Here is a 26064-nt window from a genome sequence, read left to right as displayed (position 1 = left end):
AGCCCTATGAGGAGCGGCTGAAAGAGCCGGGCATGTTTAGCTTGCAGAAGAGAAGGCTGAATGTTTAAATATGTGAAGGGAATTCATAAGGAGGAGGGAGCAAACTTGTTTTCTGCTGTCCTGGAGACTAGGATGCGGAGCAATGGAGCAAGAGCTTCAAACTACAGGAAAGGAGATTCCATCTGAACATTAGGAAGAACTTCCTCACTGTGAGAAGGGCTGTTCAGCAGTGGAACTCTCTCCCCCAGACTGTGGTGAAGGCTCCTTCTTTGGAGGCTTAAAACAGAGGCTGGATGGTCATCAGTTAAGGGTGCTTTGAATGTGATTTTCCTGCTTCTTGGCAGAATGTGGTTGGACTGGATGACCCATGAGGTCTCTTCCAACTCTGTGATTCTATGATTCTATTATTCTAATCACTTGTCATCAGATGCCTCCACTGCTAAAACACCCTTGAGACAAATGGCCTCCTGGTTCCTTGTACACCACCTTCACAGGTAGCCCATTGCTACTGCCCAACTCTACTATTCTATGATTCTATGACAGGTAGTCCTTCCAAATATTTAGTCAGAATCCCCTTCCTTGGGACTTCAGTCTGTTAATTTGGTGTTCCATCTTCTAGATTCATGGAAGACAAGCTTCCTCCATATTCCATGTAACAGCTCCTCACATCTTTGATAATCCCTGTTTGCTGAGTGGTTAGTCATAATGTCATGTCCCACCTGGAGGAGGTCTCCTCAGATGAGGAAGGGAAAGATGGGAACCAGTCAGTTCCTCCCTTTAAGTGGAGCCCATAATGTAGACCTTGAACAGAGAGAGTTGGAAGCTGAACTACCTTAATAATAAACCTAAAGGTTTTCCCCTGACATTAAGACCAGTCTTGTCTGACACTGGGGGTTGGTGCTCATTTCCATTTCTAAGCTGAAGAGCCGTAGACACCTCCTAGGTCATGTGGCCGGTGTGACTGCATGGAGCACCATTACCATCCTGCCGGAGCAGTACCTATTGATCTATTCACATTTGCATGTTTTTGAACTGCTAAGCTGGCAGAAGCTAGAGGTGACACCAGGATCTTACTTCGCTCCTTGGATTTGAACCGCCGACCTTTCGGTCAGGAAGTTCAGCAACTCAGTGGTTTAATCCACTGTGCCACTGGGGGAGGATATCAAAATTCTGGCAACAGAAACACGAGATTGGCCTACCTTAAGTAGGAAATGCTTGGATAATTAGGCTGACTCTTCTGAGCTGCAGCTGGTTATAAATTAATACAACCAACCCCATTTCTGTGCTGTAAAACAATTAGCTCCACTATCTCTTTTTGGCATCATGCTCTCTTGTCTCCTGACCTTCAGCTTTCTCCTTGGGCTATTCTCTTCAGTAATTCTCTAGAATCATAGAGTGTTACTGAGTTACTTTATTTCGTCAAATGCAGTTAGAAGATACCACAAGGGCCACCCTGTCCAATCACATCCTACCATGAGGATATACCCAATCCAAGCCCTCCTGCATGTTAGTAGAGGTGTGCATTCATATAGAATTGCTGTTTGTTTTGTGTGTTTTCATTCGCGTTGTCTCATTTTCGTATTCGTGTCCCTCTAATGAAAATGGGCTGCCTGTATGACACAAATTTTCATCTGGCTTACGAAAAAAACTAAAATTTTTGGACCATTGGCTGCAATGGGAGGGCTTCCGAGTCTCTCTCCTGGACCCAGACTCAGCTTAGGGTGCCAGAATAACTGCTGTTCTTAATATTAATATAAATATGATCATTGATCCACATTGGATGTAGTTGGGAGGCCCTTCTCTCCCGGACCCAGGCTCAGCTTAGGGTACCAGAGTAACTATCGTTATTTATTTTAATATTATTATTAACACCCATCGGTACACATCAGCAGCTGTAATGGGAAAACAGCCCTCTGTCAGTGCTTATTGTTACGCGGCCGAAACAAAAGGAAACGAAAGCAAGCACAATGATTGTGTGGCCTACGAAAATGTCGTCATTCATTTTGTGTAGACGAATGGTCGAAACGAAATGATAGCACAAAGGAAATGAAGGAAAATTTTTCACGCACACCTCTATTATCCAGCTTTTGTTTCAAAACCTCCAGAGAAGGAGATGCCATTGGACTCCCAGACAGTAGCTTCTCCCCCTCTTTAACAGCTCTTACCCTGAATGGGTTTAGATCCTTCTCTGGTTGCTTTTTGTGCTTGCATTATGCACTATTACAACCACACTCTTTGTATACGGACCTGGACTATCTGTGTTTCTCTATTGTTTGTTTCTTGGACAGGAGATAAACACTGCTGCTCACTTGTCACTCTGAAACAAGACACTTGATATTCCGCCCACCCTTACCAGCTTCACAACTTCTTTATTTCAGCTGCATAGAATCATAGAATTGTAGAGTTGGAGGAGACCTCATGGGCCATCCAGTCCAACCCCAGGCAAGAAACAGGAAAATCTCATTCAAAGCACCCCCGACAGATGGCCATCCAGCCTCTGCTTAAAAGCCTCCATAGAATCATAGAATCGTAGAGTTGAATCGTAGAGCAGAATTCTGCTACATAGTTTGGACTGTTTGCCCTGTGTTGGACTTGGAAAAGCCTCATATTTCAAAGGCATAATCAAAAGCTATTGAGTCAGCTGCTTCCCTCTATCCTCCTCATATTTTCCTAAATATTGATGCTTATTTGCCCCCATTTTTCTCTTCCTAAGGAAAATTTCCTCTAAAGATCTTCTTTAGCTTTTGCATAATGTTCCCAACCAATCAGGGATGGCGTAGTGAGAAAAGCTGCATCGCCAATCCAATTTTGTTAAGCACTGGTGGATGAAGAAATCTAATTCAGACTTATGGCTTCCTGCATGGCCTGTGTGGATAGTCTTAACCCATGAGGATTGTGTGGGCAAACCATATCTATTCAGGACAATACTCCATCGTTCTGTAACTACTTCTCTCCCACATACAATTATCTCCAGCCCTGTTGCCAAAAGGGAGGGTTCTATTGTGATACTCATGAAAAGGCCTGTTATCATTCAGCTTTGCTTTCAACGCTTTGCCTTTGGAGAATCTCCAGTCTTTGCTCAATGCCACATGTTTGTGAGAGGTGCTGCTTTCTTCTATGTATTGTCCACTCGATCTGGGCACACTTGAAACAGGCACAATCTCAGCTCAAAATAGCAAGCTAAAGGCAGAGACATTTGTGGGTTTTGTTTTGTTTGCTTGAGTATTTTGATGAAAGCAGAGAGAGTTGCTAAGAAACGAAGATCACAGTGATGGAAGCCCACAAAAGATTTGACAGCTTCCAACCATCACCTGCTGGATTGAGTCCCTTAGTTCAAACTTGACTTGGGAGATGAGAGGAAAGGGGTTTTTGTACAGGAACCTTGGCCAATCCCAATTCTATGGAAGAACAACACACGGTTCCCCTTGGACATCTCACCACATCATGTTGCGTCGACATTCCTCCCTGTGGAAAGCAGGGAGGAAGGGAAAGCTAATCTCTGAATTCTTCAAGGAGCAGAAGATGTGCAGGATTTATCCAACATCTAAAGTTTAGAATCATATAACCATAGATTTGGAAAGGGCCTGATGGGCCATTGAGTCTAACATTCTGCTCATGATCCCAAGCAGGTGTCTGTCCATCTTTTTTTAAGACATCCAGATTAGGAATATTTACCATATCCCTAGACAATGGGGGGTCAATTGATAAACAGCTCTATATTTTCATAAGGTTCCTTCTAGTATTCAGTGGAACCAGAGAAGTCAGCCATAGCAGAGCACTTGATGAACCAACCTGGACACAGAATATTATTTGAGGACACAGAAATTCTGGACCGCTCTAACAACTACCATGTCAGACTACACAGAGAAGCCATTGAAATCCACAAGGAGCATGTGGACAATTTCAACAGAAAGGAGGAAACCATGAAAACGAACAAAATCTGGCTACCAGTAAATAAAGAACAGTAAATAAAGAACAACACTCTGAAAACAGGGGAATTCCAGACATGAAACAATCAGGGCCAGCGAATACCTCCGAACAAAGGATTCCCCCAGACAGGAAGCAGTCAGGCCTTGAAGCTGGCAAGGCCATTAAATGCTAATCAAGGTGGCTAATTGCAACATTCACACTTCCCTCCAACAGACGAGAGTTCATTCTCCCGCTCTGGATCTTCCACAGATACATAAGCCTCCCTTGCTTAGTTTCCAATATGCCTCACAACCTCTGAGGATGCCTACCATAGATGTGGGCAAAGCATTAGAGAGTTCCACCATAAGGTCACCATAAGTCCAAAATGCTTGAAATCACATCACAACTCTAGTGTGCAGTGAAGGCTTTTGCAGTATGGTGCCTGCTGAACTACACTCTACATAAGTACAATGGCTGAATCTTGGAAAAGTGCAGCAAAGCACAATGAATGCATAATGCTACAAGTGGAGATTTAGACTACACAACATACCTGAATCCACCTGAGGCTAAACAATCCTGTTCTCCTCTATTGCCCAAGAAGGTAGGACCCAGTCTAATGTTTTGAAGTAATGGACGGTAGATATCAACATTAGGAGGAGTTTCTTAATAGTTAGAGCACCTTGGCAATGGGCCTAGAAAGGTGGTGAGTCTTCTTCTCTAGATGTCTTCAGAAAGACATCTGAAGCTGCTTCCATTGGACATCCTTTAGTGAACAGGACTTTCAACAAGATGGCCCATGAGATCCCTTCCAACTTCAGGATTCTATCATTCTATTTGCCAATAATGGACTGCCAGAGTATGCTTGTTTATGCTACACTTATGGGACACTTAGGTGGGCTCAAAAGCAACTCTACTTTGCTTTAGAAATGACTTCATTTCAGATTACAGAGAGAAGAGGCTGTACCTCTTTGATCCATTGAAAAGGCTGTGTGTTTAAGAGACAATATATAGTTTTTAACCCCCCTCCTTTCGCTGATTTCCTGTGAAGTATTGTAGCAACTCAGAAAGCTCCATCAGTGCTCAGGATACCATGGAAACTCTGCCGCTGAAGGTCCCACATTGTGGTTCAGCCTATCAGCTGGTGATTCTGGATGTTTATAATTTTATAAAAGGAAAACAAGGCAGAGAGAAAGAGATTTCAAAGCGGAAGAGGTGGAAAGGGATCAACTGTCAATTGCCTGTGATGGAGAGGAGAACATACAAGAGAAGCTTGTGACATCAGTGAACCCACTGTGTGGTTTAGCTTAAATCATAGGGCAAGTCTACACTGCAGAATTAATGCAGTTTGACACCACTTAAACTACCTTTACACTGGATTTGCTGTGAGTCTTTCGGGCTGTATGGCCATGTTCCAGAAGCTTTCTCTCCTGACATTTCACCCACATCTGTGGCAGGCATCCTCACAACCTCTGAGGATGCCTGCCACAGATGTGGGTGAAACATCAGGAGAGAAAGCTTCTGGAACATGGCCATACAGACTGGCCATGAAAGCCTTCGACAATACAGTAGAGACTCACTTATCCAACATTCACTTATCCAATGTTCTGATTATCCAATGCATTTTTGTAGTCAATGTTTTCAATACATCATGATATTTTGGTGCTAAATTCGTAAATACAGTAATTACTACATAGCATTACTGCATATTAAACTACTTTTTCTATCAAATGTGTTTTATAACATGATGTTTTGGTGCTTAATTTGTAAAATCATAACCTAATTTGATGTTTAATAGTCTTTTCCTTAATCCCTCCTTATTATCCAACATATTCGCTTATCCAATGTTCTGCCAGCCCGTTCATGTTGGATAAGTGAGACTACTGTACATTTACACTGTGTCAGCTCTCCATGGTGTTCATTGTCAATATTAAAGGAACTATCCAAGGTGCTGATCTATATGACCAAACAATTTCTGCACTCTTGAAAGTTCACATTAAAATGTATAATGATTCTATCAACCCCACTGAGATAGGAGTAACCAATTATGGCTAAAAGAGGTCAGCAGACTATGAAGTGATGTATGTCAGAGTTTGTGGAGCAAAAGTAGTAGCGGTTTGAACAATGGGCCAGGATCAAGGAGACCAAGGTTGACTTCCTGCTCCTCCATGGAAACCCCATTGGTGAGCCTCTTACTCTCTTGGCCTTTGAACGAGGCAAGGACAAATACTAGGACTAGGGCCACCATAAGTTAGAGTTGACTCGAACGCACAAAACAATGACAGTTTGGAAAAAAAATAAAACTTTCATTTTAAAGTGATAGAATTATTCCTTTTTAATCTGTGAGGACACAATTTACAACTGTTTGCAAAGATTTCCCTCCTTTGGCCTGGAGGTGAGTAAAGCCCTGAAGCGGGTCAATGTGGAGGCAGTAGATCCAGTGAAGGAGAAGAGGACAATAGCTGGAACATCCCTGTCCTGAAGTGACCCCAGCAGCTTCCAAATCAAGTCTTCAAAGTCAGTCTCTTGCTTTCCTATTAAAATTCTCCCCTGCCCTCCTGCTCTCCTGCACTACGTTCCGGGTGCCATGCAATCAGCTCCATTACTAACATTTGCATTTTGTCTGACTTAGTTCAGATTGTTTCCCCCCCCCCCCCCATCTCTCTATTTCCCTTGTCACCATCTGAAGTTGAAATGAGGCTGAAGGGCAGAACTGTCCACTCTCATTGACTCACGGGCCAGAATTAGCGAGGGGACGGCTTTCCAGCCTTGCAGCGGAAAAGCAGTGAAAATACGCAGCTCACTTTCCGCCTCTGGTCTTTTTCCTCGGCTCTCTAGCGGTGAAGTCCAACCATCTTTCTGATTCACCCTTTCCTTGCTTCTCACAGCTGTGGCCAAGGCTAGTAGTCTTGTCTCCTCCATGCATTCATTCCCCTTAAGTGGCCGAGTTGCAGACTTTCTTGGGTGGAGGACAAATGAATGGTGAAATCTCTCCACTTGCTTCATATCCTGCAGCCCCACTTGCCTTTTGTGCCCAGCTTTGATTTCTACTAGGTTTAAAATGTTTACATTTGGTTTTATTTTTACACATTCCTCCACCACCACCTAATATATGCATTTATTTAGGAAGCAGCACAGATCCCGAACTGGTGCCTGTCAGCTGTTGTGGACAGAGTGAGGACAAACAAATTGAAATTGAATCCAAACAAGGTGAAGGTCCTCCTGGTCAGTCAGAAGGCAGATCAGGGTAAAGGGTGCTGAATGGGGTCACATTATTTTAAAAAAATAAATTTTAATACATTTCTATTCATTCTGTTACAAAAGAAAGAAAACCCTTTACAATTCATATAATTAATTCATTTCCTTTTCCCAATGCAATACCCATTAGCGGAGTCCATTTCTTTATGAACCCACCAGAACCTCATTTTTTCTGGTGGGGGTTAGTTCTATGATGGGTTCACACTCTCCCTGGAGACACAGGTCAACAGTCTCAGGGTCCTTCTGGACTCATCACTAAGCCTGGAGGCCCAGGTGTCGGTGGTGGCCAGAAGGGCCTTTGCACAATTAAAACTTGTGCGACAGTTGCAACCGTACCTTGAGAACCTGGATTTGGCTATGGTGGTCCATGCCTTTGTTACATCCCATTTAGACTACTATAATGGGCTCTACATGGGGCTGCCATTGAAGAGTGTCCAGAAACTTCAATTAGTTCAGAGATCTGCAGCCATGTTATTAACAGGTACTGGACCCCTTGTAAGTCACCTGCACTGGCTATCCATCTGTGGCGCAGATGGCTAGTAACCAGCTGCAATAAATCACTACTGACCGAGAGATCATGAGTTCGAAGCCCGGGTCGGGTTAAACCCCCGACCATAAAATATCCCGGCTTGCTGTTTACCTAAGCAGCCTGAAAGACAGTTGCATCTGTCAACTAGGAAATTTAGGTATGCTTTATGCAGGAGGCTAATTTAGCTAATTTACAACACCTTAAAACTGCCATCAGTACGTGGAAAGGAATGAGGAAGTACAGCACTCGGTGTCACTTGTGGATGATGGAGCAACACCTCCCCTTGTGGCCAGAATTGAGCATACCCTCATGAAGCTGGAAAATGTTAAAATTATCTCTCTGTGTGTCTATACTGTATGTAGTTTGCCTGATGGCATTGAATGTTTGCCATATGTATGTTCATTGTAATCCGCCCTGAGTCCCCTTCGGGGTGAGAAGGGCGGAATATAAATATTGTAAATAAATAAATAATAAATAATTCCTTTCTGGGCCAGATTCAAGGTGCTGGTTTTGACCTTTAAATCCCTAAATGGTTCAGGTTCTACTTACCTATCTGACTGCATCGCCTCATATAAACCTGCTTGAACATTAAGATCTTCTAGTGAGGCCCTCCTCTCATTACTGCCACCATAGCAAACGTGGTTGGTGGTGACGAGAGAAAGGGCCTTCTCGGTGGCCGCTCCAACTCTTTGGAGTTCCTTCCCCAAGGAGAGCAAAACAACCCCCTCCCTGACATCTTTGAAAATCAGCTAAAGACCTTCCTGTTTGCACAAGCTTTAGATGAAGACACTTAGCTGTAATGACAGGAAGGCTAACTTTTATTGAGTCTGGTTAACTTTACCATCTGTCTTGCTGAGTAGCTTACAATAATTGTTTTAGAAGGATGTTTTTAGATATGTATACTTATCTCTGATTGTAAAATAGTTTTATGGGCTGTGTTTATATATGTACATTGTTTTATATTGTCTTTTACACAATGTTGTGAGCCACTTTGGGTCCCATTTTAGAGAGAAAAGTGGGATACAAATAAAGATTTATTATTATTATTATTATTATTATTATTATTATTATTATTATTGACACAACAACATAATCTGACACAGCAAACAAAATAGATATGCTGGATTTCGTATCACAAATCGAACACTTCCCAAGCGTTTAGGACTATGTGATGTATTTTCGGATGATGCCTGCAGATCCCAGTAGGGTGGCCTTTTGCAGTTGGCAGATCGTAATTTTGTCAATGTCTATTGTTTCCAAATGCCGGCTGAGATCTTTTGGTACGGCACCCAATGTGCCCATCACCACCGGGACCACCTGCACTGGTTTCTGCCAGAGTCTTTGAAGTTCAATCTTGAGGTCCTGATAGCGGCTGAGTTTTTCCTGTTGTTTTTCGTCAATGCGACTGTCACCCGGGATCGTGACACCAATAATCCAAACCTTTTTCTTTTCCACAACTGTGAGGTCTGTTGTGTTGTGTTCCAGAACTTTGTCAGTCTGGATTCGGAAGTCCCACAGTATCTTTGCGTGTTCATTTTTCCATTATCTTTGCAGGTTTGTGATCCCACCAGTTCTTTGCTGCTGAGAGGTGGTACTTGAGGCATAAATTCCAATGGATCATTTTGGGCCACATAGTTGTGCCTCTGTTTGTAGTCTGTCTGTACGATTTTCTTACAGCAGCTGAGGATATGATCAATGGTTTCGTCAGTTTCCTTGCAGAGTCTGCATTTTGGGTCATCAGCTAATTTTTTGATCTTGGCCTTAATTGCATTTGTTCTGATGGCTTGTTCCTGGGCTGCAAGGATCAGGCCTTCTGTCTCCTTCTTCAGTGTCATTATTATTATTATTATTATTATTATTATTATTATTATTATTATTATTATTATTATTATTATTAGACATTCCCTTCCTCATCCCTCTATCACTACTTTTTCTATTTATTTCTCTTCTTCCAGTCCTCCTCCCCTCTTCTCCTTTTTCCTCTGTTTTCCACTTTCTTGTTCCTTTCTTTTCTCCTTTTTCTTGCTTTTCTTCCAATTTCTTTGTTCTCGTCTCCCTTTTTCTCTTTCTTCCCACTCTTTCTTTTTTTTTTTTGGTCTTCGCCTTCTTTTTCCTCTTTTCTCCACCTATTCCTCCTCTTCTTCGTTGAGCCATAGCAGTTAAATGCACTTCACATTGCATTCATTCCACAATGTAGATGCACCACTATTCTCATTATGATGTCTAATCCTACCCAATGATCCAATGAAAACTGGGGTGTCCCATACTAATGGGGCAAGTGATTCCTTTCCATGTTTCTGATCAAATTTGAAAGGAATTTTCCAAAGTTCAGGGACATGTATCTCCAATACGGTCAGCACTGTGGAGAGCTTCTTTAAAGCTCTTCAAATCCTGGACAGGATCCAATGCCTCAGTGACATGGCCTTCTAATCCTCAAACAGATAAAGCCTATTTATTGTCCACAAATAAGCTTGAGTCTTCTTTGACTTCTTTTCTTTTCCTTCTCTTCCCTTTGGCTAGCCAATTGAAACTGTCAGTGTTATGGATGGGTGAGTGATTGCATGGAATGGTCAACACATACTCATTTCCTTCAAAATGGGGAAGACAGATGGTGGGCAGAAAACAAAACTGTATGCTCATCAATAATTCAGCTTGGCAACCAAAGGATGGCATTTTGGAGATGCGGTGAATATTCAGAGTTTCTTCAAGATAACAGGCGAGGTTGCTTCAGTTAAATACATGCGGGGAGTGAGGAGGAAAATGGAAGTTATAAATTGTGTACATCTAAAAATAAAATGTAATAGGAATTCAATTGGTTAGTCCTGACAAAACAGATCAATTGGATCAATGGTTGAGTTGTGTGCCAACAGAGAAATATATAATCCCACCTCTTACTGAGGACTAAAACTCCAGGGTTTAGGTCCTTAAGTCAATGGCACTCATGACCAATCCTGCTTGGTTATCGATATAAATGTTTATTATGGATTCTATTTCAGCATATAGTGAAGCTAACATTACTCCACAAATTGTGCTTTGATAGAGCCAACATGGTGCAGTGGTTTGACTTTGGAGACAAGGGTTCAATGCTTCACTCAGCTATGGAAGCTCACTGGGTGACCTCAGGCAAGTCATACTCAGTCTCAATAGAAGGCAAATCTCCCATGAACAAATCTTGCCAAGAAAACCTCCTGATAGCTTTGACTTAGGGCAGTGGTTCCCAACCTTTGGTCCTCCAGGTATTTTGGACTTCAGTCACCACCATTTCTAACATCTAGTAAAGTGATTGGGATTTCTGGGAGCTGAAGTCCAAAACACCTGGAGGACCAAAGGTTGGGAACCACTGACTTAGGGTCACCATAAATGGGAATGACTTTGAAGGTATCTGCATGTTGGTGGAGATAAATTGTAAAAAAAAAAAAAGTATGCATCTAGAAGATGAGAGTAAATGGAATTTCAAAACATCTTGAGTCTGTATTCTGGATGAAAAACCAGAAGATGTTGAGTAAAGTAAGATATTGTAGGGTTGTTGTATGTTTTCTGGGCTGTATGGCCATGTTCTAGAAGTATTCTCTCCTGATGTTTCACCCACATCTATGGCATGCATCCTCAGAGGTTGTGAGGTATGGAGAAACTAAGCAAGGAAGGTTTATATAAAAGTGCAAAGTCCAGGGTGAGAGAAGAACTCTTTGTCAGTAGGAGGCCAGTGTGAATGTTGTAGTTAATCACCTTGATTAGCATTGAAAAGCTTCATCTCCTGGATGTTCTTTGCATCTGGAGCTGGGGCGGGAATCTTTTGCCACTCGAAATGTTGCTAGATTCCAGTCTCTAGCATTCCTTACCACTGACGATGCTGCAGAGAGCTGATGAAACCTGCTTATCAGCTAGCCTCCTGGCAAACACAATAGATCAGAATGTCAGCCAGAAGCTGATCATTCAGGGACATCATAAATCTAACCTAAGGTGATCTGACACCTTATCAACACAGCCCAGCTCCCATCGTCCCATTTACGGAGACCAAGAAATCCCATCACCTAAAGGCGATTGCACCCAGATAACTTGATTAAGTTCCTGCCATACACACCTCGCCAATCATAGGTGTAAAACATGACAACAGTGAATGTACTCCAAACTGATGAGAAAATGGATTGTAACTGAAATTGCCATCAGAACAAAGTCTGTTATATCTGAAAGTCCATAAAATATCAATAGCCACCAATGGAAGGCAGGGAAGATCTGGGATTCTCTCTTACTTGGCATCTCCCTTGATAAGTGAAACAACACAACACTTTATTTATATTCCGCCCTATCTCCCCAAGGGGACTCAGGGCAGATCAGAGCACACATACACAGCAAACATTCAATGCTGTTTGGACAGACGGGACAGAACAGAACAGACAGAAAGGAGGTACATTGTGTTTGAAGTCCAGCTTTGGTGCCTTGGAGATTGTGCTCAGATTCAGCCACAGAGGGGTGCTGTTGTTCCATTTTCTCTGACGATAAGCCATCAGGACTTTCTCCTGCCTTTTGGTCACTGACATTCTATGTTGTCGTAAAAGGCCTCCCCCCGCTAAATTAGTGGTACCTAATTTCTCTACTTACAACTTTAGCTGTTTTCAAACTTTTTAGGTAAACAGTGAGCAGGGCCTGACAGTTGGGTGCTCACCCCGACCGGGCTTCGAACTGGCCACCTTTCAGTTGGTAGACCTTATTACTGCTGGTGATTTAAAGCAATACAGCTTACCTCTGATTCTGCCTTTATCTCTGCATTTCCTGATTTGGAAACATTGGAGCCAACACAGCGGAAATGGGCTCTAATTCGGACAACATTTGAAAAAATTCATTATTCGCAACCTTGAGCTAGGAAATGACTTCAGAGTTTGAAACAATCCCCCCCTTTTAAACTACAACATCCAGAATCCTAAGGGTGGGTGACATTCTAGCGATTATAGTCCAAAAATGGAACCTTCCCAAGCTCTGGGTGTCAGCTTCATGATCCTATTATATTCACAGTTTGATCCCTGTTAGCTGAGATCATTGCCTAAGGTCTTGAAAGAACTAACAGTGGTTGTATTAAGCCGACAATACTGAGATGTCTGCATCAAAGCCTCACTCAGGGAGAGACAGCGCCACATGGTCATACATCGATGCGTTCTCACATTTTCCTGTAGCCAAGGGCAGATTCCCTGCACCCATGTACATAGACAAGCTGTTAGTTGCATACTGCAATTCACATGTCGTGTTTACATGGAGTCTTTTCAGCATACCAGGTCAATTATTGGAAGCCAGAGCTTTGAAAAGATCTTTTTATGGAAGAAATCTTCAACTCTGAGCTTTCGTGGGAATTGAGATATATTGTGTTTAGATGCTCATTGGATGCAAGTTACTACTGCCCTCTACTGGAGTGAAGTAGAACCGCTGAAATGTGGGCAGTTTTCCTGAATTTACAGTCATCCCTGGCTAAGGATGATTCCGGTTTTATAGATAGGAGGCTGAATCTATAAGGTACCAAAGACACTCTAGGTCTAAGTCAACATTTTCCTGCTAAGATAACTATTTCTCTCATTCTTCCACAATATACTATCCATGAAATGCGATTCGCTAATTTTATAGAATTTTTGGGGGAAAGTGTATGAAAAGTGATGAAGTTTGATTGCACCATTTGAGTGAGAACTCCCATCACTTTCTATCTTAACAAGTTTCTATTTGTGTGTATTCATTCAACCAATCTCCAAATTAAAATCAATTTAAATAGGGATATTTTATTCCTTAAAATCTTATTTATTGCTTTAGGCCTATTACAATAACAGCTTATTAAAATACAACATATACCATAACTTAAAAGCATTAAAACATTAGTTAAAACATTATTTTAAAAGAACGTATGTAACCATACTCACTGGAAAAAAACAATTTAAAGGACTCAATATATATTGAAACAACCAGCACATAATTTAAGATTCATAATTAAAAATTTACTGGATTTTTACTATTCAAGAGGTATGCCATGTGCAGTGAAAAAATAAAGCGTGTTGGTTTTCATTTTCCTGGACATCTTTGGGAAGAGACTCTTTGCATTTTGCAGCTGAAGTCGTGTGAAACATTTTTGTTTATCTTCATCTGCAGGGAAGCTGGAGTTTTGCAAAGTGCTTTTTGATTTCCTGCAAAGACTCTTAGCAAAAGCCATTTTTCATCCTTTGCTGCCTTGTTGGAGAGAGCTAGTGATGGATTTAAATATTTTGTAGGATGAACAGCAACAGTTTAAGAATGAAAGCAAACTAGCAATGAGATTTGGCTTATATCACTGTGCCATTTTTAGGGTGTGTCTCAAATTTTGGTCTTCCAGATGTTTGGGATCAAGCCCATAGACAAGGGGCTGATTTAAGGGTTCAATCTCAGGTAAAAGCAGAATCTGGTTTACTCATTAATTTTAACTGGTTAACCAAATCCCCATGCCAAGTCTATGAGAAGCAAAAATTAGAGTCCTTCCAGAACTGGGCTGTGGCGCAGCTGGCTAGTAACCAGCTGCTATTAATCACTACTGACCGAAAGGTCATGAGTTTGAAGCCCGGGTCGGGTTAAGCCTCCGACCATAAAAAAAAAAAAAAATAGCCCCGGCTTGCTGTTGACCTAGCAGCCCCGAAAGACAGTTGCATCTGTCAAGTAGGGAAAATTTAGGGACGCTTTATGCGGGAGGCTAATTTAACTAATCTGCAACACCATAAAACTGCTCACGAGGAAAAGAAGAGGAAGAACATCCACCAATGGACGGTGATGCAACAGCTTCCCCTGTGGCCGGAATCGTGAAGCTGGAAAGATGTTAAAAAAAATGCCTCTGTGTCTGTCTAAAACTGAATGTTGTTTGTCTGTTGGCATTGAATGTTTGCCATATATGTGTTCATTGTAATCCGCCCTGAGTCCCCTTCGGGGTGAGAAGGGCGGAATAAAAATACTGTAAATAAATAAATAAATAAACTACAAGAACTTCCAGAACTCTCAACCAAATTTTGATTATTCATACAATCATTACCTACCTTTCTACCAATTTACATTGCAATATCAGCAATACCTGGCATAGTGGAAGCAGCCAAGGGAATTTGATTTAGATTGCAGATGGAAACTGAGGAAACTGTGGAAACTAAGGTGCCTACCACTGATTCATGTAATCCAGTGGTTCCCAACCTTGGCCCTCCAGGTGTTTTGAATTTCAGCTCCCACAGTTCCTAACAGCTGGTAAGCTGCCTGGGATTTCTGGGAATTGAAGTCCAAAACACCTGGAGGCACAAAGGCTGAGAACCACTGATCTAATTCAAGCCCTGCCAAAGAAACAATGGAACAGGAACAAAGAAGATAAGGTGTGTCATTGGACTTTATATGAACAAGACGGTTTCTGATGTCCAAGTGAAAGTTGAAAATCCACAGACTCCATTGCCAGGAATTTCCTGTGGATTAGAAGATGCCCTTAAGTTTTCAACCCAAATGGTTCAACATAGTTCCTTGATTGGCCTACTCATTTCATGTGCAAGGTGCACTCTGTAAGTATGGTGTGGTGTTTGGAGGAGATGTTGGGGCTAAAGGTGGTCATCTGAAGCTTGGTACATGGGTTGCTAAACCATTAGTGTGATGGAAAAATGCAATAGAAGTGTTCGATAGACACCAAAAAACAGAGTACCATCAGATCAATTTGTGCAAGGTGCACTCTGTAAGTATGGTGTGGTGTTTGGAGGAGATGTTGGGGGTAAATGTGGTCATCTGAAGCTTGGTACATGGGTTGCTAAACCATTAGTGTGATGGAAAAATGCAATAGAAGTGTTCGATAGACACCAAAAAACAGAGTACCATCAGATCAATTTGTGCAAGGTGCACTCTGTAAGTATGGTGTGGTGTTTGGAGGAGATGTTGGGGGTAAATGTGGTCATCTGAAGCTTGGTACATGGGTTGCTAAACCATTAGTGTGATGGAAAAATGCAATAGAAGTGTTCGATAGACACCAAAAAACAGAGTACCATCAGATCAATTTGTGCTTGGCTGAAAACTTCTTGCTAATTCACAGTGGAAATCATCTTGATGATAAAGAAAATTAGAAGAAAGCAGAAGAAAGCAGAAAGAAACTTCTGCCAGTTGTGGAAACTATTGTCCTTTGTGGCCAAAAAGAACTGGCTTTAAAAGGGAGCAATGATTCAGGACCTGTTCGCTGTGAAGAACCTTTGCAGAATGATGATATTTGCAAGGTCTTATTGAGATCTTACGCCAGATCAGGAGACACTGGCCTCAAAAGTCATCTCAGGGGAGGAAAGTTTCAACCCCTTCTGATTTTTTTTCTGATTATGTGCCTGTTTGGGATGTACCATAACTCCTTATTGTTGGACAACCTGGCTGGGGCTTCTGGGAGCTCCCAGGTTTGGAGGTCCAGGTTTGGATAACATTGTTGGAAAGAAAGGAACTTCTGGAAGGGAGAAACTTCTAGATTGTTCTGTTGAGCTGCAATGCCACCATTGGAGGTGGCTAGAAGAAGACATTGCATCTATCAACTTAAGAAGAATTTGGTGGCAGGAATAACAGGAATACAGTGTAATGTAGAACTGGAAAGACCCAAAGGGATGTCACTGCAGGATATCCACAGCTAAAGTATCTATGAGAGATGCCCATTCAACTGGAAGGGTCTATAGCAAGTATGGGCAAACTTCAGCCCTTCAGGTGTTTTGGACTTCAACTCCCACAATTCCTAACAGCCTACCGGCTGTTAGGAATTGTGAGAGTTGAAATCCAAAACACCTGGAGGGCTGAAGTTTGCCCATGCCTGATCTGTAGAGTTTCATTTATTCTGAAGCTTCTGAATCCTGTCTGGTATTCTGTTACTATAGCATCTTGTTCAAACTGTTACTATAGCATCTTCTCTTCTCTTTCCACCACCAGGTCAAGTAGTAAACAAGACCAGTGTTCAATCATTAGCCTCAAGATGACTCTGCACTACAGAATTCATAACAGTTCTATGCCATTTTTATCTGCCATGACTTCATCCTATTGCAGCATAGGATCTCCTTGAGTTTGCACACAGTTGACCTATGTTAGGATTAAGACCTATCGAGACCCCTAAATCCTTTTAATACTTCAAACACGGCATTCAGAACTGGGCACAATATTTCCAGAGCATGTAGTACTCCAAGATATTATAAACTTGGGATGGGATGTATATACAGTGTAGTTTTAATGCAGCTTGACATCACTTTAACTGCCATGGCTCAATGCTATAGAATTGTAGGAGCTGTAGTTTAACAAGCCAAAGAAAACAGATGCCTCACCAAACTAAAACAGTCATTATACTATCGTATTGAGCTATGACTGTTAAAGTGGTGTCAAAGTGCATTAATGCTGAAGTGTAAATGCAACCCAGGTCAATTTGCATCAATAGTAGAAAAGACTACATTCCCCCAGGACCATTGTCAGCTTTTCAGAAACTTGTACTGCAGAGAGAATCACTCTTTCCCTTTTCCCACCTGAATCTGGCAGAGCAGAGAGTTCGTAACCTGTAGCAGAACATTTGTGTCTACCTTCTTCTGTTGAGCACATGATCTACTGAGTTTATTACTGAATGGATTGGAGACCAGGTGCTTTCAGACAAGGAAATATATACATATAGTATATATACATTTTAGCATTCCATGTTGTGGGCATGTATGTGTCTGAGAGAGTGCTTAATTCTTCTTTTAAATTTCCCCACTGCAGCTGGGATCCATTCAAAAGGGGAAGATGTTTACATTCCTTGACCGTAAAACCTTCCAGATGGGTCCTGGTTTATGTGAAATCAATCTTGAGACCTAACAGCCGGAACACAGCATCCTTTTAATGGGGATATTTAGCTAAAGTTTGTTGGCTTTTAAGAGGTGTGTGGCTGGGAGTGTGCAGAGAGGTCTGTAGGAGGCAAATCCAAGCATTATCTCCTGTGGCAGAGTGCTGGAATCCACCCAGTTCCCTAGGCATGTGCTGAGTTTATAAGTGGCTTATGGGATCTCTGTCATTCTCAACGCAAAAGAAGATGATGAGAAGTGTTGACGATTTTAACCTTATTTTTCTAGTTCATGGTTCTGAAGACCATTTTTAGCTTCTTAGAAATCCTGGAAGGCTGTATGAGCCAGTATGTGGCCACCTTTTTGGATTATTGGCCATGATATTCCATCTCATCAGTTGCTTTTGTTGGGGATTGTGGATGATAGGTAGAAGCTCTTACGTGCAAGAGATCAACAGAACAATGGTATTCACAATAGTCCCTCTGTTTGCTTGCAGAAATCAGCAGTCATAAGTGTAGGGACCATAAGCCAGAAAAATAGTAAATTATTGCCTATGTAGCTTTGCCTCTGCATATATCATAGACAATATAAGCACTTTGTATGAACCAAAGTAGTATGTGCAACACAGGGCCTGTGCCCCTCCCTTCCTGTGAGCTGGTGCCTTCCTCCAGGAAGTTCTAAAGGGAGGAGAAAGCTCAGAGTAAACAAGTTAGGTCATTGGTATCACTTGTGCCAAGTAGGTGTGGAAGGTGAGGAAGACCCTCAGCCATTGGTCAATTGTAGATAAGACGAGATATAAAATCCTTTGTTTGCCACGCACATGTTGCGACAGCCATTTGCATGGTACGGACCCATAAAATGTGGGTACTTACGGCTGTTTTGCCTTATCATCAGCTGAGATAATAATAAAAGGCTTGTTTTATTGCTCTCCTGGAATTCCCTCCTTTACTTCCCCTCCGGGCCAGTCTCCAACAATAAGCAGTCCTTTCTTAGTCCATAAATCTGCTTCAGTGAAGATCAGCAGCGAACAAGGCCTCAGATATAGTCAGGCATCTGAGTACAGAGCCATCTTTTTCTGAATACAGACACACACACACACACACACACACACACACAGAGAGAGAGAGAGAAACCTGTTCAAACTGGTTCTCCAGCAGCAGGCCAGCAACAGTTGCAAACTGATTCCCAGGTCCTTGCAAACTCAGCCAATTGGCTTCATGCATTTGATTTTCCAGTTAACACACTATAGTATCTTTGCAAACCATGATAGCTTTGCGCGTCCTCTGATACCTTTCTCATAGAATCTAAAAGTTGGAAAAATACCCCAAGGGGTAGCCAATCCAACACAGTCTAAGCCCTCCTTACAGATGACCATTCAGCCTTTGCTTTAAAACCTCCAGGGAAGGAGATTCCACCACACTTCCAGGCAGCAGCATATTCCACCATCCAACAGATCCTACCATCAGGAAGTGTTTTCTAATATTAGGTGAACCTCTCTTCCTGTAGCTTAATCCTTTGTCCTGGGACACCACTTATCCCAAAGGATGGACGAATCAGCTCCATAGCAGCTGAACAATGCACAGAGCTTATCTTGGTTAACACAGTCCAATGCCACCTTAATGTAGCCTGGAACAACATTAACCAAAGTTGTGGGTGACTGCAAATTCTCCTGAGAATTGGGAGCAAACTATGACTTTGGGCCCATGTTGAGTCAGTTCTGAGACAGAGCAAGCCACAACTGTTACTTGGCCAATTGGCCATCCCTTTTTCACCTGTCTCAGGTGGCCCAGGGACACAGGATGGCAGTCGCCATCCCCCTCCCATTCCCAACATCACAGTGGCCAGAAGGTATCACACAGATTGTGTCAGTCATTCGTTGCCTGGATTGAGGGTGGCTGGAGTAAAATGGTGATTGGAGAAGTGACTTCTCACTATGGTCTATATTTTTTTGCTAAGCTCTGCCATTTATGTTTTGCTAGAAATGGTTAACGACAATACTGCATGCCCAGGATCAATTAGGGAAATTATGGATAGACAATTGAGAACATCCTCTTGAACAACAAACAAGCCTGGCTACATTCTCTCTGTATGTGTCACAGAGATCTTGCGTAAGGATGATTTTGTAGGCATTAGATATTTATTGTCCATGCACATTATCTGTGTAACTCTGAAGTTCTATAAAATATTAATCCTGAAAATCAACTTGACCTATCTTGACCAGTTCTGTGAATAGGTCGGAGTGAAATCAATGTTAGGTTTGATAGTTAGTGTTTGGCCAAAGATATTGTTTGTTCTCTGCTTGCCTTCCTGCTCAGTTTCAGTGTTCATTCGAGCATCATGTCCCACCTGGGATGAAATAGTAAGGATGATATTTCAGTCTCACCTGACACCTTGATAAGCTTAGACCAGTGTTTCTCAAACTTTTCCCCTCCAAATCATAGAATTATAGAACGTCACGGGCCATCCAGTCCAACCCCTTACCAAGAAGCAGGAAAATTGCATTCAAAGCACTCCTGACAGATGGCCATCCAGCCTCTGCTTAAATGCCTCCAAAGAAGGAGCCTCCACCACAGTCTGTGGCAGAGAGTTCCACTGCTGAACAGCTCTCACAATGAGGAAATTTTTCCTAATGTTCTGGTGGGATCTCCTTTCCTGTAGTTTGAAGCCATTGTTCCACATCCTAGTCTCCAAGGCAGTAGAAAACAAGCCTGCTCCCTCCTTCCTATAACTTATCGTCACATATTTATTTCTGGCCATCATGTCTGCCCTCAGTCTTCTCTTCTGCAGGCTAAACATGCCCATCTCTTTAAGCTGCTCCTCATAGGGCTTGTTCTCCAGACCCTTGATCATTTTAGATGTTTGGACTTCAGCTCCCAGAAATCACAGTCCATTAAACAGCTGTTAAGAAAGGTTGGAGATGAAGCCCAAAACATCTGGAGGAGCAGAGTTTGAGAAACTCTGCCTTAGGCTGTTAGGATGGCTCTACACGGACACTATCTTGTGGCCAACTTGGAGTGTTGAATGCTGGATAAGCTCTGGGATGGTTTTGATGACCATCCCATCCACCCAGGAATTGGGAGAGAATCCTAATCATTCTCTATTCTTGCGGCTAGTAGACTCAACATGACTAGTGTCCTTCGCTTGTTGCTCAAGTGTTAGAGAGATGCATAATTGTGGAGGGGAGGAATCCCCCTTCTTTCTCTTCTCCCTTCTCCAATTGCCTTGTCAGGCTGGCTAGCATCACTCCAGGTGACAAGCAATTGGCACAACGCTTGTCACACCCACTGGACACTTGGATGACAAGAAAAAGGGGGCCAATAAAGGTGGCTTTCCGGCAGTGCCAAAACTGGTTAGTCACAATTGGACAGTCAGGACTCTCTCTCGTCTCTGCAGCACTTGTGTATGTGTGGGTGGTGGTAGGGGGGCTGTCTAAACTATTTTGGTGCTAATCCAACCTTCGCCACTCCACATTGGTCCCAGAAGTGGCCTCTGTGCAGATCCACATCTAGTATCTGAAGCAGCAGAAAGCATGCTTGTTCCCTCATCAACATAGCATCCTTTCAGATATTTAAACATGGCTATCTGCTGGAATTTGTTTCCAAGAACAAAATCTGTAGATGATTACTTCCCATTATGGACAGTGGCAGAGTAAAATGATACTCCTTATATAAAATGGCAAAATTAGGGCTTGCTGTATTTCATTAAGTCTCCATAAGAGAGGAAATATGTCATATATTGTTATTATATGCCATATATTAATTAAAACGTACTTTTAAATAAGCAAAATTACTAGTAGGTGTGGGAAGAAATTTTAAAACTATTTTTAAATGGTCAAAATCTGTGTTTTTCATGTGCTGAGAAGAGATAAAACGGAGACAGTTGAATCTTAAGAGATGTTACGTTTTCATTGCTAATGGAGTTGACATTTTATTACCTGTCTTCTTATTGCTCTTTGTCCTCATAGGGCAAATAAGAGGAGCAGCTTCTGCTGGCAATGAAATCCCTCAATACAATCTTAAATGACTACATCTCAGACAGAACATAGGTCTGTGACTAGAGCATCATCCTCATTGTTCCCCTGTGTGATTTTAAACATTTTTCCTGATGAAGTAGCTTGCATGATAGACTTTTTTATGCTTTGAAGTTGAACCAAAAAAGAATTTGCTGCTTTTGGATTTTGGATTTCGCTTTGCAGGGAAAAGGGGAGGATGGTGCCTGGCTAGGAGGACAGTTCAACTCCAGAACATTCCCTGACTTCTCCTAAAATGGGGTAAAACCAAGTTAACTGGTTCCGTCTTGCATTACCATATGGTTGTATGGTTGTTCAGGTGGAAACAAGGGCCAGTGTTGACAAACCCTAGCTAATCGTGGTTTACAAAGGGAATTCCAGCTTGATTTCTTCTAGGACCCATTTGTTTATCTTTTTACGGTCCATGGTATCTGTAGAACTCTCTTCAAGCAATGTCAAATGAGTTGATTTTCTTTCTATCAGCTTTCTTCACTGTCCAGCTTTCACAGCCATACATAGTAATGAGAAATATGATTGTATCCTAATCCTAATATTGGTATGCAGTAATATTTCTTTATGCTTAAGGATCTTGTCTAGATCCTTTTTCATTGCCTTTTCAAATACTCATCTTCTTCTTATGTCTTGATTGAGGTCTCCATTCTGAGCCCAGGTATGTTACTGAGTCATCTGTTCCACACACACACACACAGACACACACACCAGATTCTGGATCAGAGTCAATCCAAATTCTTATTGATACTGGTACTGTGGAGGATGCTGTACCTACATATGTGTTTGATGGTTTACATTGTGTGTGTATGGAAAATGTGGGTGGATGGCTGGGGGAGAGATTGTGCAATTTCGCTTCTCATTAGTGTTGGTCATGAGTTGATGTGAGCAGGACTGAGGAGGAGGCTTTTTCAGGACATGTGTGTGTGTGTATGTGTCAGCCAGTTTGTACTCCTCTGCAAAAGGAATCCAAATTGAAGATATTCACTTGTGATATGAGTTGTTGTTGGAGTGGGGACAGTATTATGTTGTCCCTTTGCATGTGTCCTTGGTCTGACAGCCATAACTCCCAGATGTGACTTTGTGGAGAGATATTGCTTGTCTCTAAAGGAAATTCTGGACCTGCCTGCATGGAACCATGCTGCATTTTGCAATTAACCAAGCCGTGCCTTCTCTTCTTCTCTTTTCTATCAGGTGTTCCTTGCCCGAGCCACAAGGAGGAGCCTGAAGCCACAGATGATGAGAAGAAGGCTGGATTAATCTCAAGGAGAGCCTAGAGTGAGATCTCTCTTTTCCACCCTCTTGTTATGTCCAAGATCTGCACCTTACCTGGCCATTACTTTGAGCTCCAAAGGACCAGGGACCTAGGATGAGGAGAAGCGCTGGATATTCCTTGAACCTGCTTTTGTTATTGCCACTTTTCTTTGCGTGGACGGCAGTGGCCCTGGACTTGGGGCAATCTTCATGCACGACATTGGTCCAGGGCAAATTCTTTGGGTATTTCTCCTCGTTTGCTGTCTTCCCGTTGAACACTTCTCATTGCTCTTGGATTATCCAGAATCCTGACCCAAGGAGGTATACTTTGTACATGAAGGTCTTGAAGCCCGCCGGGGTGTGTGACCACCAGCTCATACGCACATACCAGTTTGACTCGTTCTTGGAGTCAACACGGACGTACCTGGGCATGGAGAGCTTCGATGATGTGCTGAACCTTTGCGACAGCTCCACCCGCTATGCCTTCCTCCAGTCCAACAAGCAATTCCTCCAGATGAAGCAGATGGGGTCCCCCTTAGAAAGTGGTCCTGTCCGGTGGAAGCCCTACAAAGTTCAGGAGAGAGATTTCTCTGTGGAATACCTGGTGGTGGGCAACCGGAGTCCAAGCAAAGCTGCCTGCCAGATGCTGTGCAAATGGCTGGATACTTGTTTGACCACCAGCAGCAGCTCCCACCCATGTGGCATCATGCAAACGCCATGTTCCTGCTCCAGCGGGGAGGCATTGGATCAGCCCAGCGAGATCCTTGGGATAACCAAAAAGAAGGACGGTTGTTTCAAGGGTGGGATTTACTTGGAGAACTGCTTGAGCAGCCCCAAAGACAGCAGCGGGCAGGATTTACTGGGTAAGTGGTGTGATATTCTGTGACTGTTGGTTCCAGGCTTTGAACGGAAATGATTTTGTTTTCTTTTTTGGGGAGGGAGAGGTAGAAAATGTTCCTTTTCCTTATTGTTTGGTAGCATTAAAGTCACAGCAAGTGTCTTCGGCACAAGTAAAAACATCTTCTGGTTTGAAATGTTTTTGGCTTACCATATTCAAAAGAATTTTCATGTTCAAAAGTTGGCTCTGGTTTGCAGTCTTTTTGGATGATGGATACTAGAGTATGTTCAGGGTACTAGAGTGTGTGTTAAGGAATCTAACAAAGTTTGCAACATGATACAGGGAACCACATGTCTTAACTGGGGTTCAGTGAAGTTAAGCTGTTTCAGTACCAATATTTCAATACGTAGGAAACCAGGGAAATTGTTTACATGACCAGGGGGATGAGTTAATATTAAGAGGTGCTGGCTGGATCTTGTAATATATTCCAAGAGCCTCCCTTTATTGTCTAATGTTTTAGAAGAGGGGTGGGGTTTCTGCAGCCCTCCATCCATTTGACCACAACTCCCAACATTCTTCACTACTGGCAATGTTACACAGGGCTGCTGGGATCTACTGTCCAACAAGAACTGATGATTAGGACTATCAATAAAAAGCATTTAAAATTGATTGCATGTTTTTCACACTTGTTTGGTAGAAATAAATAAAACATGTGAGCCATTCAAACCTAGCATTTCTGAGATCCCTCAGAGTCCCGAAGTCCAGATTATTGTTTTCTTATTACTGAAGGGACCATAAGCCAGAAAATAGTAAACTATTGTGCTATGTAGCTTTGCCTCTGCATATGCCCCTCCCTTCCTGTGAGCTGGTGCCTTTCTCCAGAAAGTTCCAAGACTAAAAGTTAGCTTGAAATCAACAAGTGAGGTCACAGGTATCACTTATGCCAAGTGGATGTGGAAGGTGAAGAAAACCCTCAGCCATTGGTCAATTTTAGATAAGCCAAAGGTATATATTCTTTGTTTGCTATGCACATGTTGCGGCAGCCATTTACAAGTACAAACCTTTTGGGGTGTACGGCTGTTCGCCTTCTCACAGCTGTGGTGAAAATAAACTTTGCTTTTTGCATCTCTCACGAGACTGAGTTTTTCTGCCTGATTTCCCTCCTGAGCCAGGACCCTTTGAAGGTAATCATCGTACAATACTGCTACTGATTCATAGAATGATAAAATCACCAGATTGTAGAGTCCGTAACAGGCAAAAATTACAGCTTGGATCTGGCATGAATGAAGCCCCCTTCCAAGGTCTTTGCTTACTCAGTGATGACAAGAAAGAAAGTAAAGAACATGGAGATTATCTTTCTTTGAGGAGGAGGAATTGGGGTGCTGGGGTCAAGAAGGATTGTCTTCCCACCCCTCCAGACTGGTCATCCCTCCACATTTGTGTTTTTGACTTTTGCACATTTTATTATTCATGGATTTGATTTAAAATGTATGGCTAGGATTACCTGTGTCCTCTAGGGTTTCTCTAAGGTTGACTTTCTGCAGTCAAAGGAGAACACCGCTTTAGGAATTTGTAGGTCCTCCAATGTGATCAGTTTCAGTTGATCACCATCATATCATAGGCAATTACTTGTGGCCAAGTCTGATTTTCTTCCAAAGATAGATCCTTGACAGTAGGTCTGTAAATGACTGTGAAGAACTATTCTGGATCCACGCAGCCTTACACATTAAGGGCATTGATTTCCAGAAGGAAAACGGTCATGACAAGGATTTGCTAGATGTGCCTTCCTTTTGACATGTTTCTCCCTTTCGCCCTCCATTTGTGCCTCTTCGAAATCCATAGCACCAAAGTTGGTAAAAGCTGACCTCCAGTTAGAACCCTTGAGGGTCAGGGCTTCCCAGTTCTCTTTGGGTTTTTACTTCACATTTTAGTTTTAAGCCCATCTTTACATCTCTTTTGTTGTCTGCTAACTTTTTGTTTTCCGTTCATGAGCTGGGAATAAAGTAACTGCTTTGGGAGATGGTGATGGGCCTTTGGACAATGTGGCATTCAGTCCAGTGAGGTGGGTGGTGGAGGATCATGGCTTCAGTGCTGGTGGTCTTTGTTTCTTCCAGAACACTATGTTTATCCACTTGTCTTCTTCCCAAGAGATTTACAGGATTTTTTTACGGCAACACTGATGTAATCTTTCCAGAAGTCAAGAGTAACATTTATATATGGTCCATAGTTGGCCATGGAATCATGCTAGAAGACCTAGAAATCCCTAGAGAAATGTTATTTTGGGTTAAAAAAAATGCTTTTTTGTTTGAAATGTCTCACTTTCCCAAGAATCCTGTGCCCCTAACTCTCTAGTGACTATAAAGGAATGACTCTAATTTGTATAATTTTAATTTGTAGATGTTTAATTTGTTTTCAAGGTCTTTGCTGTGGTGTAGACCTTTGCATGTGTTTGTGTGTGGGAAACCTATGTCACAGT

General features: G+C 42.3%; 1 protein-coding gene across 6 annotated transcripts in view; it reads left to right on the top strand.

The window, feature by feature from the left end:
* Positions 1–26064, top strand: part of adgrb1 (adhesion G protein-coupled receptor B1) — a 447596-nt gene that overhangs the window by 111559 nt on the left and 309973 nt on the right. For all 6 annotated transcript variants that reach the window (XM_062979947.1, XM_062979946.1, XM_062979949.1 and 3 more), the window contains exon 2: positions 22691–23613. In XM_062979947.1, coding sequence (XP_062836017.1) covers positions 22866–23613 — 748 coding nt within the window. In that variant the 5' untranslated portion in view covers positions 22691–22865. The remainder of the gene's footprint in view (positions 1–22690; positions 23614–26064) is intronic.

The sequence above is a fragment of the Anolis carolinensis genome, chromosome 4 (genome assembly GCF_035594765.1).
Source record: "Anolis carolinensis isolate JA03-04 chromosome 4, rAnoCar3.1.pri, whole genome shotgun sequence".
Classification (NCBI taxonomy): domain Eukaryota; kingdom Metazoa; phylum Chordata; class Lepidosauria; order Squamata; family Dactyloidae; genus Anolis; species Anolis carolinensis.
This window is presented reverse-complemented; position numbering and strand designations above follow the sequence as displayed.